General features: G+C 43.0%; 1 protein-coding gene across 5 annotated transcripts in view; it reads left to right on the forward strand.

Moving 5' to 3' along the window:
- The window catches only part of SEMA6A (semaphorin 6A), a 120,551-nt gene extending 111,939 nt beyond the window's left edge, over nucleotides 1-8,612 (forward strand). For 4 of the 5 annotated variants that reach the window (XM_036226113.1, XM_016120878.2, XM_016120876.2 and 1 more), the window contains one exon: nucleotides 4,489-7,856. In XM_036226113.1, coding sequence (XP_036082006.1) covers nucleotides 4,489-5,687 — 1,199 coding nt within the window. In that variant the 3' untranslated portion in view covers nucleotides 5,688-7,856. Of the gene's footprint in view, nucleotides 1-4,488 lie in introns of all 5 variants that reach the window. The other variant, XM_016120874.2, reaches the window with a different exon arrangement.
- Nucleotides 8,613-14,107: the final 5,495 nt, after the last annotated feature.

Raw genomic sequence — 14,107 nt, forward strand, 5'->3', positions numbered from 1 at the left:
CAGTAAATGTCTGCTGAAGATGGCCACAAAGATGCTTGGAGTCAAAACCTGGAGAGTAATAGTAAAGGCCCAAGAACATCACAGTTCAACCCTGAGTTAGGAAAGCATCTTTCCTGAGGAATACTGTCCCAGAGCCTGGTGCTGGGCTCCATGCAGGCTAGGAAATTGTAGAGAACCTGTGAGCAGGGCTACTAGAAACCAAATCAGAGCTGTGTTGGACTTCCTCTCATTTTACAGTTTATAATTGTTCTTATTTTGAATTACATATTGCAGGTCCTGGAGGGTGGGGTTTTTCATAATCTTTTCATTGCTTCCAGCCTCTAAAGAGCTTCCAACTGCCCCTCTGAGACCTCCCTCCAGCATATGAAAACTCTCTCACCTCAGAAAAAAAACAACTGGAGATTCTATTCTTTCTCAGTTCTGCCAATTTAAGGCATGATTTCAGAGAAATCTCTCAAACCATTGTGTGCCTTGCTTCCTGCAATAGGAAGGTGGAAAGAATAAACCATTTAGCACCTCATGGCTGGTGAGAAATGGCTGGCGGTTAATGAATCAATGCAAAGGATTTTTCAGAAACTGTTTTCATTACTAATGCCCCATTTTCAACTGGTGAGAGCAGGAGGCCCAGGGGTTGGTAGAGAAAGGCATTTCAACACCCGCAGATACCTGGGGAGGGAGTATACCACCCTACCGAGGCCCTTCTACTTCTCCAGGTTCTGAAGCAATCGTGTTCATCCGGCTCCAGCCCTGCACTCTTTGCAGAGATGCATTTCTTTCAAATTGCTCAATTCCACTCAAGCACTCAGTTGTTACAAATAACTCATTTACCCTCATCGACTCTTAGAATTATCCCAGAATGAATTTTATTTCATTTTTAAAACAGTTTCTCTTATTATTATTTTAAACAAATACAGAGCACCTTTATAAATTTCTTTTATCTAATAAATGCTAGTATGAATATATTCTACTGAATGACTGGAGATATAATTAGTTTCTGTGACTTCGGAAGCAAGGTTATTCTAAAAAAAGACTCACCAAGTTTAGAAGTCCATTTAAAAATGTCTCTGCATTGCATACCCATTTATTTAATAATCATTTATTAGGTGCGCAACTAAGAGCCCTAGAGATGGTATGATAAAGGCATATAGAAGCTGATTGCAGGATTATTACCCCACTAGGAGTCTAACTATAATCGCTGTATTTTGCTCAATATTTCCCGCTTTTGTTTTACTATCTCAAAATTCAAGTCCTACAGGCAGTCCCGAATCACATGTGTTTTCTTATGTTGCCTCAACATACCATCCTTCGGCAGCATCTGAAGAGCACAGGGTTTGGAGCTGGGAAGAACAGGTCTGTCCCTCTCCACCTGAGAGGCCCATAGCAAATGAAATCAAAAGGAGCAGCTGTGACTATTTATTCTTAAGCCCTTGCTGAGCAAGGAACCCACCACTTCTCTTTCGTGGCTTCTTTTGACCTTTAGATTTGTTCACCAAACTATAGCATCTGAGCTCTTATTTCATTCGATCCTTAAAACAACCCAGTAAGATTAAGATTAGGTGTGTTAACCCCACATCACAGATGAAAAAACTGAGGCCAGAGATGTTAGGTCACCTGCCAAAAGGTCACCCAGCAGTAAGTAAGAGCCTAAAACTCCAGGCCTTTGGAGATCTCATCTTCCTGGCACCACCCCCAGCCTCGATGACAAATCTGATGTGTCCAGTCCTTCGCGCCAAGGTCACAGAGGTGATTTAATCATTTCTGTGAATGCCCCTTTGCCATTTTTCATGATATAAGTAGAAAGCTTTAAATTAACATGGCATTTTCCAAAAATAACTTTTAACTTCTTGTCTGTGCTTTCAACTTAATCTCTGATCTGTTTTTAACGTTGGACGTGGAGTTTCTGAATTTGTACAAGCAGATGAGGGAAGCCACCTGCTTCATATCTCAAAGCTGAAGAGATACGGAAAGGTTTTTAAGGGCACTATTTACATAACAAAATTGGGAGGAGGGTGCTGTACAAGACACCATTTTTCTCAAAGGTCAGACCCTGCTCTATTTAACGACCAAAAACCTGAACTCAGATGCCATCCTAAAAAAGAGTTTTTCCCAATGAAAGCGCATGCAGTTTCCATGAGTCTAAGATAGTCAGAGACCTTCAGACACAAAAGAAGAATGGGAGCTAAAAATAAGCAATGGATAAACTTGAAAATTTCAGTTTTCCCAGTTAACGAATGAATGAAACAAAAGGATTGCTCTATCCTTATTCTCTCTGTGCTCCTCTTAAGATGAGAAGGCTATTTAAACTGTAAAGTGCCAAAACCAACTGCAGATAGCAGCTACCTATTATAAGTACCCATTTATTGAGAAGACACAGCCCCCATAGATGTGGTTACCTGGAAGGGATTCATGAAATAACCATTGCTATGAAAAAATTTACCTAGTGTCTCCAACAACGGTGTCTAGCTCCACTGAAATCACCAAATAAATGAGGGAAACTAAACTCATTTTATTCACAGGTGTCCATTCTTGTGCGATTATAGGTGGTTAAAAATGATGTTCAGTAGAACCCTATACACAAGCAAAATTGAAAGAAAAGCAGTGCTGTTTTATCATTACAAGCAAATGCAGATTTAGGGAAGAAACTTTCATTAGTGCAATTCCTTGTTGACTAGGTATTAAAACACATTTGAACACAAAGACGCTCTGTGTGGGGAGCTCCACAATATAAAAGGTGTGAGCTATAGCTGAATTTCCTGCTGGCTTTTTGCTTCTCAGTTTCTACCCCTTAAAAGTTCTTGAAGATAAATCTAGAAATATTTGTGAAGTGTCTCTTTGGAAATTATTCAGTGTCTTACAATCTTACACTTTCCCTGGAGTGAGCTGCCTCCTCTGCCCTTCATTACCAAGGGCATTTGTTTAATCACAGAATCTTTGTTTCACAAGAGATTTTTGCTGCTTTTATTTATTCTCCACCTGATGTCACAATCCTTTGTCAGGACAATCATTTCCACAGCTACTAACTGTGATGTCACAATTGAGAAGAAAAAGACAGTTTAGAAAGAAAAAAGAATATTACCTTTTTCAGACTAAGGTTTCTGAGTTTTAAAACCATCACTTCACTAATCAAAATCTTTCAGCAGAAAAACCCCATGATAAAGCTGCATTTCTTCAAGGTCTCATCAGTGACATACAAAGCATTTCAGCTGAAGTTTAATAGTTGCATGTGTGGGTTTGGAAAGAGGTAGAGATTTTTACTTCATTTCATTCTAATTCTGTGCCACTGATATCTGCCAGGAAAATACATTAAACATATTGCGGAAAGAGTTGATTTAGTAGATGAAAAAATGTCTCTCCTGAGACCGGAGAAGGTACATTTTCTGTCTTACTATCAGTTTCCATAATAGGAACAATGTTTACATTTCCTCAGCCCATGCAGTGCCTCTAATGTATTCATGTTCGTTCATTCTCTAGAGGCAGGAATTGAAGTATTTGAGATTTTATATTTTAGCTACCACATCAAGCACTTAAGATCTGACAATTGTGATGTGTATTCTCACTTGGTATTAAAAAATAAAAGCTTCAGTGTTTGCATTTGATTAGAGTCTCAGCTTGGTGGCTGATTACACAGGAATAGGAACAACTTTCTTCGGAAACACAGCATCTTGGTTAATGTAGTGTAAGATTATTGACAGTTGTAGTCATATAATTTTTATTAAATTGAAGAGATTAGCTCTGCTGAAGAATCTCGCCATGACAGCAAACTCTAGCCATAATAATGAGACCTGACACTTTTTAAAACCACTTCAGGGTCCCAAATGGTTCCCTTTCGTAACTATTCAGTATAAGTAAAGGAAGAGCTTCAAATATTCAGCATATTTTCCTGAAATTGGGTGTGCATGGGTTTTGATTTTGTTTTTGTTTTTGTTTTTTTAGAGGGGTGATACAAAATCAGCATAAACATAAACTGTGAACTTGAGCTATTTTCTTTCACGTTAAATAGCTGTCTTTCCAACAGCTGCCCTCAAGGAAGTCATCAGAACAGACCCTGGGAAGCTTGAAGCAATGCACAATTTGTTCACTTAACGTGCATAAAATTGTTCCCTCTTCTCCCTGACTTAAAATATCTCACTTATCCCAATTTTATGAGGGGAAGATTGAAAAAAGTTAGAGGAAAAGAGGATTAAATTTTGGAAACGCAAAATTGCCATATTCCAAGGAGTGAAGCAAAGTAGAAAGAGCAAGTACTTGAGAGGGTGTGGAGCCCTTGCTCAGAACACAAAGAAGGTGACAAATAGTCTATTTGCATACTGGGACGGGGCTGGGGAGGATTAATTAGTTAATGTTTGGCAAGCCGCGCCTTGATGACAAGTTATGCAGAGGTGCTATTGTCACTTATTACTGTTATTAATTAACAGGGTGAATGCCAAACAAAAATAAGTCCGGCGGTGTCCTTTCATTTCTTAACACCATATGCGATGTCTATTGCAGGAGTGATTCGCGAAAGTTACCTCAAAGGCCATGACCAACTCGTTCCTGTCACCCTCTTGGCCATTGCGGTCATTCTGGCTTTTGTCATGGGGGCCGTCTTCTCGGGCATCATCGTCTACTGCGTCTGTGATCACCGGCGCAAGGACGTGTCCGCGGTGCAGCGCAAGGAGAAGGAGCTCACCCACTCGCGTCGGGGCTCCATGAGCAGTGTCACGAAGCTCAGCGGCCTCTTTGGTGACACCCAGTCTAAAGACCCGAAGCCAGAGGCCATCCTCACACCACTCATGCACAATGGCAAGCTCGCCACTCCCAGCAACACGGCTAAGATGCTCATTAAGGCTGATCAGCACCACCTGGATCTGGCAGCCTTGCCCACCCCAGAGTCCACGCCAACGCTGCAGCAGAAGCGAAAACCCAGCCGCGGCAGCCGTGAGTGGGAAAGGAACCAGAACCTCATCAATGCCTGCACAAAGGACATGCCCCCCATGGGCTCTCCTGTGATTCCCACGGACCTGCCCCTCCGGGCCTCCCCCAGCCACATCCCCAGCGTGGTGGTCCTACCCATCACGCAGCAGGGCTACCAGCATGAGTACGTGGACCAGCCCAAAATGAGCGAGGTGGCTCAGATGGCGCTGGAGGACCAGGCGGCCACCCTAGAGTATAAGACCATCAAGGAACATCTCAGCAGCAAGAGTCCCAACCATGGGGTGAACATGGTGGAGAACCTGGACAGCCTGCCCCCCAAAGTCCCCCAGCGGGAGGCCTCCCTGGGTCCCCCAGGAGCCTCCCTGTCTCAGAGCGGCCTAAGCAAGCGGTTGGAGATGCACCACTCCACCTCCTACGGCCTTGACTATAAGAGGAGCTACCCCACGAACTCGCTCACGAGAAGCCACCAGGCCACCACTCTCAAAAGAAACAATACTAACTCCTCCAATTCCTCCCACCTCTCCAGAAACCAGAGCTTTGGCCGGGGCGACAACCCGCCTCCCGCCCCGCAGAGGGTGGACTCCATCCAGGTGCACAGCTCCCAGCCGTCAGGCCAGGCCGTGACTGTTTCAAGGCAGCCCAGCCTCAACGCCTACAACTCACTAACCAGGTCGGGGCTGAAGCGCACACCCTCGCTAAAGCCGGACGTACCCCCCAAACCTACCTTTGCCCCCCTTTCCACATCCATGAAGCCCAATGATGCGTGTACATAATCCCAGGGGGAGGGGTCAGGTGTCGAACCAGCAGGAAAGGCGAGGCGCCCGCTCCGCTCAGCACGACGCTCAGCTGCCTGAGTACCCACCAGACCAAGGTGGCCGCCGCAGAGCCGAGGACGCAGCGTCCTCCTCTGGAACTCGGGGGTACTCTCAAAAAGTGGGCCACGTGGTTTGGTGAAGGTTTGCGACGCGGGACTCACCTCCATTCTCTTCCTTCACTCTTCCCCACACCCTGCAACAGGTCGGACTCACGAGAGACTTAAATTATCACAAACATGAGCCAAAAGCACATACCCCCACACACACGCACACGTGTGTGCAAGCGCACGAACACACACACACACTCTCACACACAGAGGTGAAGAGCAACTGCAACCTTTTGTCCATTACTGCACAGGGCTCTGCCAAACTGGGCTAGCGTTCAAACGTGCAAAACAAATACATTTTTTAAAATCATAAAAGTTAAAAAGAAAAAACAAAGAATCATTGATAATTCTAACTCAGACTTTAACAACGGCAGAAGTTTACTATGCTCAGATACTGTGAAATGTCCACCAGTGTTACAGCTTGCTGTTATAGCAGATTAATGCCATGTTGGGCAACTATGTCATAGATTTCTGCTTCTCTCTTTTAATGAAATAACGTGACCGTTAACGCAAGTAACTTTATTTATTGTTCACCTTTTTTTTTTTCCGTAAGGAAAGGACTCTTCCACATATCACCTGACGAACAGCTCTTCAGAAAGCCCCTTGAAGTTAAACTATTTAACGTGAAATCCATTAACTGGAATAATTGAGTTTCTTTATTTTTACAATAAATTCACTGAGTAAATAAGTTGGAGCTGGAATTCTGAGCTTTGTGTTTGGACTGTCTGATCTCTAGCTAAAAGGAAAAAGTTATGAGGTGAATACTTATTTAAATCTCCAGTTAATTTGCTGGTGAGGTCTCTGTGCTATAACATGCAACATGCAAAAAAATTAATTAGTTTAGAAGTCCTTCCAGATCCTAACTTCTAAAGCAACCAGGAAAGGAACTTTTAGAATGGCACATCCATGTCCCATTGCTGCCAACATGGCTTGTCAGTGGTTCCTACTTTCTGTGAAGGCACCAGCTTGTGATATGCCATCTCATTTTACCTTGCATGTGAGATAGCAAACAAAATCCACAAACAGTGTGAACTAATTAATACGCTGGCTGCTACCTTGCATAAATTAATGGTTTGATCACACGGGTTTTTCGTGGGGTTACATCTGTGAATAGCCTGTTTTCCACATGTAAATTTGTGCCTTACACCCTGAGTTGTGTACACTTGTAAAATGTCGTTAGGATAAACCTTTTCTCCCCTTTTGAAATACAGATATTTATTTAACCCTCCCTCCCCCACACTCTCACTCCAACCCTCTGGAAGATTAGCGTCCAGCAGATGGAAGAAGAACGCAGTAGTGATGCTTTTAGTCTTGCAGCCTGGGAAAGCTGGGCACACAACACCCTCCAATTCACACTTTCTTCTAGTCGTGCCAACTCCAGCCACCCTTTGGCCATGCTGCCAAGCATGGACCCCAGTGTTGTGGTGGCGAACCCCCTTTCTCCCTCCAGAGCTCCCTGTTTCCCTTAGATTCTCAGATCATTTCAACATGATGATATACTCATTAACCAGCAGAAAAAAGACTAAAGTCCCAGTCCTCCTTTCTGCCATGTCCACTGGCTCAGAACACACTGTGTTCAGTTGGGCAGGCACCTGGGAGGAGTCTCCAAGCAATGCGCTTAGTGCACACGAGCAATGCACACAAAGAAGTAACATGGAAATAGGTGCAGGCAGGCCGATCCCTGCTGTGGTTAATGAGTAACTCCAAGTACAAGGCCAATCACAATGGATGCTGCAAAAAACCTAGACTAGAGTAAAATATTTTTAATTTTTAAAAAAATTCCTTTATCCTTTTGTTGTTATGGTTTGTAGGAGGATAGGTTAGGGTGTGTTTTTCTCCTTGGTTTTCATTAGCTCAAGCACACAGAAGGGACTTTGTTTATCATAAACAAAGGTATTGTCAACATACTGCAAACATTGTTGGTTATTGTTTTTTCAAAATAGTTAAATACATTTGGTGATCTCTTTGTGTCTCTATTTCCAGTTTAGTCGGTGTTTAGTTTTATCTTAAAAAAAAAAAACTCAAAAAAGACAATTTTGGACAATTTTGAAATGGCTGGTAAAAAAGCAGTGCCTCCATAATCAGTGAGACCTGGGTGTGTAGTGAGGTCCCACTCACAGCTTTTTGGTCCAAAAATCCATTGCTGTTTTGCTGTTGTTCAGGATATGTTTTTGTTGTTTTTGTGTTGTTACGGTTTTGTTCAGTTTTGTTAGTGGAATCGGTGTTCACATCCTGTGACCTCCATCCTGAAATCATGAAATCTTTTCTACAAACCGAGATATTGTTTTTCCCTTGAATTTTCTTCAAAGATGCAGAACTTAGGGAGGTGATGGGTGTTTATCACCCTGCTACCTTCTCCCCCATGCTTGACTCAAGAGTATTGCCGATGCAGCGCCCAGTCTCTGGTCCCTGTGTGGGATGGGCGACACTGCCTCGGCTCTCTTACCTATGTCAAAATTTCACCCCACACCCCTACATCCTACAACCCATCACTTGCGGTGTTAACCCTGAAACGCCCACGTGTTGAGCTGTTCTTCCACATTTAAGTATTTTTCATCTTTTTTATTTTCCCCACTGTGTGTGGGGGGAGGGTCCATAAACCTGAGTGTGCCTTTGCTTTCCACCCTTGCTAGACACTGGTAGATGCAACAAACTCAAATTTATATTTGTTGTAAAGTTGTAAAATGTTGTAATGTCACCAATTTTCCTTCCATCTCCACACCCCCTAACATCTGATTCATGACTTAATGTATGTTGTAAAAAAGAAAAGAAAAAAAAGGGGAAAAAGACAAAAAAAAAAGCAAGGAAAAGCCTCTTTATTACTTAAAAGTAATAAAACAAGACTGTTCATTATCTTTTGTGTCCTGAATGCTTTTATTTCTCTCTTGAATTTTCCCTTCTTAACCCTCATGTTTTTTTGGGTAGGATTCTATTTCTATTTAGCCTCCAAAGCATAAATAACAATGGAGTTAGACCCATTTGTTTGCACTACCCCCTCCCCCCAAATTATTGATGTGATTTCTCTGCCTGCACCCAGCCTGGCTGGAGCATGATTGAACAGAAGCTACCAGTAATTAAAAGGCAGAGCACGCATTGACTCCCTCTATTCATTTTATGCATTTTCTTTTTATGGGCTTGTTCATCATCAAACATTTATGGTAGGCTTGATAGTTGAAGAGATCAAGGCTAGGATTTTAGTATGTAGGGTCCACTAAAAATAGATCCTTGCACAGATGTGACTTCAGCCTTTTTACATATTAATAAGGTGGAGGGTGCCGGATTTCACTCCTTGTTAGCATTTATCTCTTGTAACCCAGAAGACACTGTTGGAGGTAAATTGGGATGCAGCATTTGATTTTTATTTTGCAGAGTAGCATTATGAAATGCTTAGATTAGTTTTTCCCCCCTGGGATATTTTCAAAACAGTATATTTAAGTAAGTCCTCAGCTACAGTACTTTACTTTTGACTTTCTGAAATAATTTTTATAAGTGCTTTAGGTCAGCCTGAGTGCGGCAAACTTCAATGTGGGCTTTAGTTCACACCTACGATAATCCAGTCACCTCTGATGAGTCCTCTCCAATTGTGTTTCTTGAATCCCACCCCACCCATAGGGCCAGGTACTATCAGGCCCCAAATTGACTAGCATGTAGTTCCTTCTTCCGCATGTATAAGGAGAAATTGACATGTTAATTGCCATTGGGAGGGAGAAACAGAGTGCTGAGGAAGCAGCCCAGAGGTTTGGGGCACACAGCTACATTTGAGCTGGTTCTTACGGAATGATAACTCTGAGCAGCTGGTCCGGGCAGGAGGAATAACTTGTGCAGAAGTGCCAAGTGTGCTGTGTCTGGGAAACAAAAGATCTAGTGGGCCTTGAGCAGGGTCTCAGAGAGCCTGGTGGGGGCAAGGCTGGGAACGGCGGCTGGGGCCAGATGAGGAGGAGCTTGATTACTCTGTGCTAGGATTTTAGTTGATGGGCAGCAGAGCACCTTTGAAGTGTGTGAAGCGGCAAACACATGTGTTTGTGCTGAAGAAAGCTACCTGGTAGTAATGTGGAAAATGGATTGGTCCAGGGAGAGACTGTGGGTCATGGGGCCGTGTGCCAAATGGCATGCCAAGTAGGTAGGAGCGACACAAGTGAGAATTCCACATCCAATTCCAGATTCTTTAGGAAACAGAACTAAATCAGCTGTGATAATCCCCTTTTTTCAGACAAAAGAGCTATTTTCTCCTTTTATTATTATTGGGTTTGCCCTGCCCACTTACGCCCAAATGTAAAACAGAAACAGCTAGTCTAACCCTTTCATTTTTAAATATGGGGAGGCTGAGGTCTATTGAATAAAAAGACGTCCCCACTATCCCAAAGCGGTGGTAGAACATCTCATCTGAAAAATTCATTGTTCCTTACCTTCCCCTCCACCCGCCCTTGTTTGTTCGCCTCATTAAAGCAATACTAGTGAGGAAGACCTGACACCCCCTCAGCCCAAACAGTGTCTCCATCTCCCTCAGTCCTTTCCCACAGGAAGCCCTTCATGTTTGCCTCCCCCACAGCTGGGCATCCCTAATTCCTTCATCTAGGCCACGGGGAGGGGACGGGCTGGAGCTTGGATCACACTGGTTTGAAGCAGACAGTCCCTGCCATGCAACCTGATACTTGGTAGGGTAGCTTTTGCTGCAGTCCACTTTGTTCTGGTCTAGTGAAGAGGTGACAAAGGCTGAACAGGTGCAGCCTAGATTTTAGCTGGGCCCCTATGGATGTTCCTGCTCATGCTCCAGAAATCCTCACACAACCCAGCTTCTTAACTATGTTTGCTTGCTTGCTTGCTTGTCGCAGGGTTGGAAGTTTCTGCAGATGTTTTTAAACTGTTGGCCTTAAGGAGTGGCTGTTCCAACACAGCCAATAGGCTAGGTGTTTCATGGGGCCAGAGCTGGCGTCTTGGACCTGCCTGCTTTTCCTTAAATGCTCTGTTGTAAACACAAACTGATCTTGTTGTTCAGCCTCATAAGTTAGCAGAAGCCAAAAAGGATGCCCCAGAATCATGGTGCCTAAGTTTGACTGCCTGAACAAAAGCTCTTTCAAAAACAGTCATTCAGCTAAGGAAATAAAAGTGTCAGAAAGGCACCTACAATTTCAGACACACTGCTTGACATTTTGCTTGAGGGAAAGGGGTGAGGGGAATTTAAAAGAACTATTAGTAACAGGATAACATGATTAAGAGCATAATCCTTGTCCTGGCTGAGCACTGTGACAGCTGGGTGTTTGGACTCAGTAACCCTTAGAAACCCACTCTTAAGCTTGTCTTCAAACCAGGTGGTGACGTGTCTCTTATACAGAACTGAAAAGGAAGGGCTCACATTTATTGATTGGGACTGCCAGACAGATGGGGATCTTCAATATTCCATTTAGAGTATTGTGTATCCTTCGCTCTAACCCCATGGGATGCCTGGAGGTAGGCGGTTGACCTCAACAGAGCGTTAGGGCTGAACTGATGTGCATTAAATGTTGGCTGGGCAGAAAAATGTGCAGATGTCCCTCTAGCAAATGGAAGTGAAATTGGAGCAAATCAAGAGAGGCAGCTGAGTAGCATGGAGCTCCCTGCCCCCTCTGCAAACACACACACACACACACACACACACACACACACACACACACTTGTGCACACAAATGCTATCAGGAGGCTTTTTCCTCTTGGTCTCTATTACGAAAAACGTCACAGAGCTCAGAACCCGTGTTCGTAGAAAGTAGACCCTTTGGGAGGTTTTTTACTCCATTTCCTGATAAAACATGGGTTCTATGTCAGCACTTTCTGGTCAAAAGTGAGCTGTCAGAAACTACGGTCTTAAAAATGGGAACCAAAACCTTTGCAGAGGATCCTGGATACAGTTCCCTATGACACTGACTGAGGTGGGTGGCCACTTTTTTATTCTTACTAATCTCTTTCAGAAAGAAGACTCCCTTGAGAATCATTAACATCATCCCTAGAGCAAGTTATTGGTCCTACTAACAGGCTGCAATAATGATCCAAATAAGGTGATGCTAATGAAGGGGGAAAGTAGGTAATCATGAAATCAGAAGCATTTTTCATTGGCTTTTCAGAAAAAAAAAAAAATAGATGCAGGCGACACTGAATACCAAATGCCAGGAAACCAACATGAAAGAAACTCAGGCAGGATTCCCAGGGGTCTCCTAGGATGAGAGAGATGAGGAAAAATTTGTCTGAGAACCAAATGATTTATTTTTTCCTGTTCGTCATGACAATTGCCTTTACCATGTTATGAGGTAGTAAGAAAGTGGGCCGACCTCAGCAAACTTAGTTCTCTGGTGTGGGTACTAAACATTTTGCACACCTAGTCTAGTCCTTGCCAGTGCAAAAGCATAAATTTCAACAACAGGCTAAGATTTATTTCATAAAAACTGAGAAGTGAAATGATACCACTCAGGAGGGGCAGGGTTTCCAATTGTCAATAACAATGACAATTAACATTAGCGACATTTTACAGTTTGCAGACATAATCTTGCCCATCATTTTTCTAAATCCTCATAACAGCCAGTGAGGTGGGCAGCACACAGATGATTACCCTCATTTTACAGAAACCGGAGTTTGGAGAGATGGGATTTATTGGAGCACTGATCAACATAACAATGTAGTAATGTTTCAAAAACCTGTGTGTTGACATCATCCCCTCTGCTCTCTCAGGGACACCTCGGGTTACACAATTACTCTGCTTCACCATAGGGAAAAAGCCTCCCACAGCATTTCCCAGGAGAGATGGTTACAACAATAAAGTCCCCAAAATAAAGACTAGGCACACACATTCTATTTTAAGGTCATTGTGCTCTAATATTTTTCCATCATTAAAGAACACATCTCTTCCTTCCTGCGTCTGCAAAGTCCTGATGCTAGCAGTGTTATTAGGAACTGTCAACAAAGCAGGAAAAGGGAGAGCTGCAGCCAAATTCAGTGACCGCCCTTCTTGAGGTGCACCCCGCCACTCCAGGGCCAGTGACACCAACTGCCTCAATGGAAGAAAAAAGGATGGAAGGGATGGCTTTTATAGCGTATTTATCCTACTCAAGCCATACAGATCTCAAGAGAAATTTAAGAAGCCTAAGAGAATCCAGGATTAATTGGGAACAGAGAAAAAGAAATGCTCTATATCTAGAAGGGTGAAGAATTTGCCCACCTTTCTTTTTATAGAAGACTGAAGTAAGTAAGTATGAAAGGAAGAGGTAAGAAAAATCACTGTTGTCTTTTCATGATAGCCCCATTGGCCACTTTGGTACTATGGGTACCAACTAAAAAATTTGACTTCATCACTGATGTCAATGGTGGGATGATTTGGTTGAGTGCCTAGAAAAATCCCCCAAGTGGAGAAAAAAGGTAGAGTTTGTGCCTGTGTGGGTACCTATCTTTTCCCTCCTCATCGCTGCCCATGTTCCATGTTGCTGCTTCCTCAGACCGGCCCTCCTGGAGTTAATAAGGTACGTGGTGTGAGTGCATGTGGTACAGAGGAGGAGGAGGCAGGACCACCTTATCTGAAATGGGCTCCTGGCCTCCCTCTGCCCTGGGGGCAGCATGGCCAGGCCAGGCACCATGCAGAGCTCACAGCATTCTGAAGCCAGCATCTTCTACTTGCTGCCTTGACAGATAACCTCACACAGATTTCACTCAGAAAGAAAATAGCTGTTCTTAAAATCCCACTGATCTCTTTATGTTTGTTTGGTCACTGTTGTTTTTGTTTGCTTGCTTATTTGTTTGTTTGCCATTTAAAGCCCTATTCCCCGTCCAAAGCTTTTCTAGGTACACAAATATGCTTTTTAGTAAAGATGAAGACTTGGTTACTATCACCTTTGGTACTTCCAGTATTTTATTTATGTGTGTGTGTGTGTGTGTGTATGTATACATGTATGTATATATACATGCATGTGTATATATACATGTGTATATATACGCATGAATATATACATGCGTACACACACATATCCATATACATATATAATTTCAACTGCTACACAGTGCTAGTTACTTAACGTAGTACTCAATAAAGGTAACAACCTCTGAAGTAGTTAAATTTATCTGATCTAAAGTGTCAGAGTCAATACTGATTAACTTTGTAAAGGAAGTTTTCTATTCTAAAGTCTGCATTAAAGTCCGCATTCCATTCCACGACAATATCAAATGCTTTAGTTGTTCTGAAGACCTGCCTCTTCCACTCCTGTGGAAAGGATACATTTTTTTTTAATGAAACAACTTTGTTGAAGTTTGACAAAG

This window comes from Rousettus aegyptiacus, unplaced genomic scaffold (genome assembly GCF_014176215.1).
Source record: "Rousettus aegyptiacus isolate mRouAeg1 unplaced genomic scaffold, mRouAeg1.p scaffold_m13_p_8, whole genome shotgun sequence".
Lineage (NCBI taxonomy): Eukaryota > Metazoa > Chordata > Mammalia > Chiroptera > Pteropodidae > Rousettus > Rousettus aegyptiacus.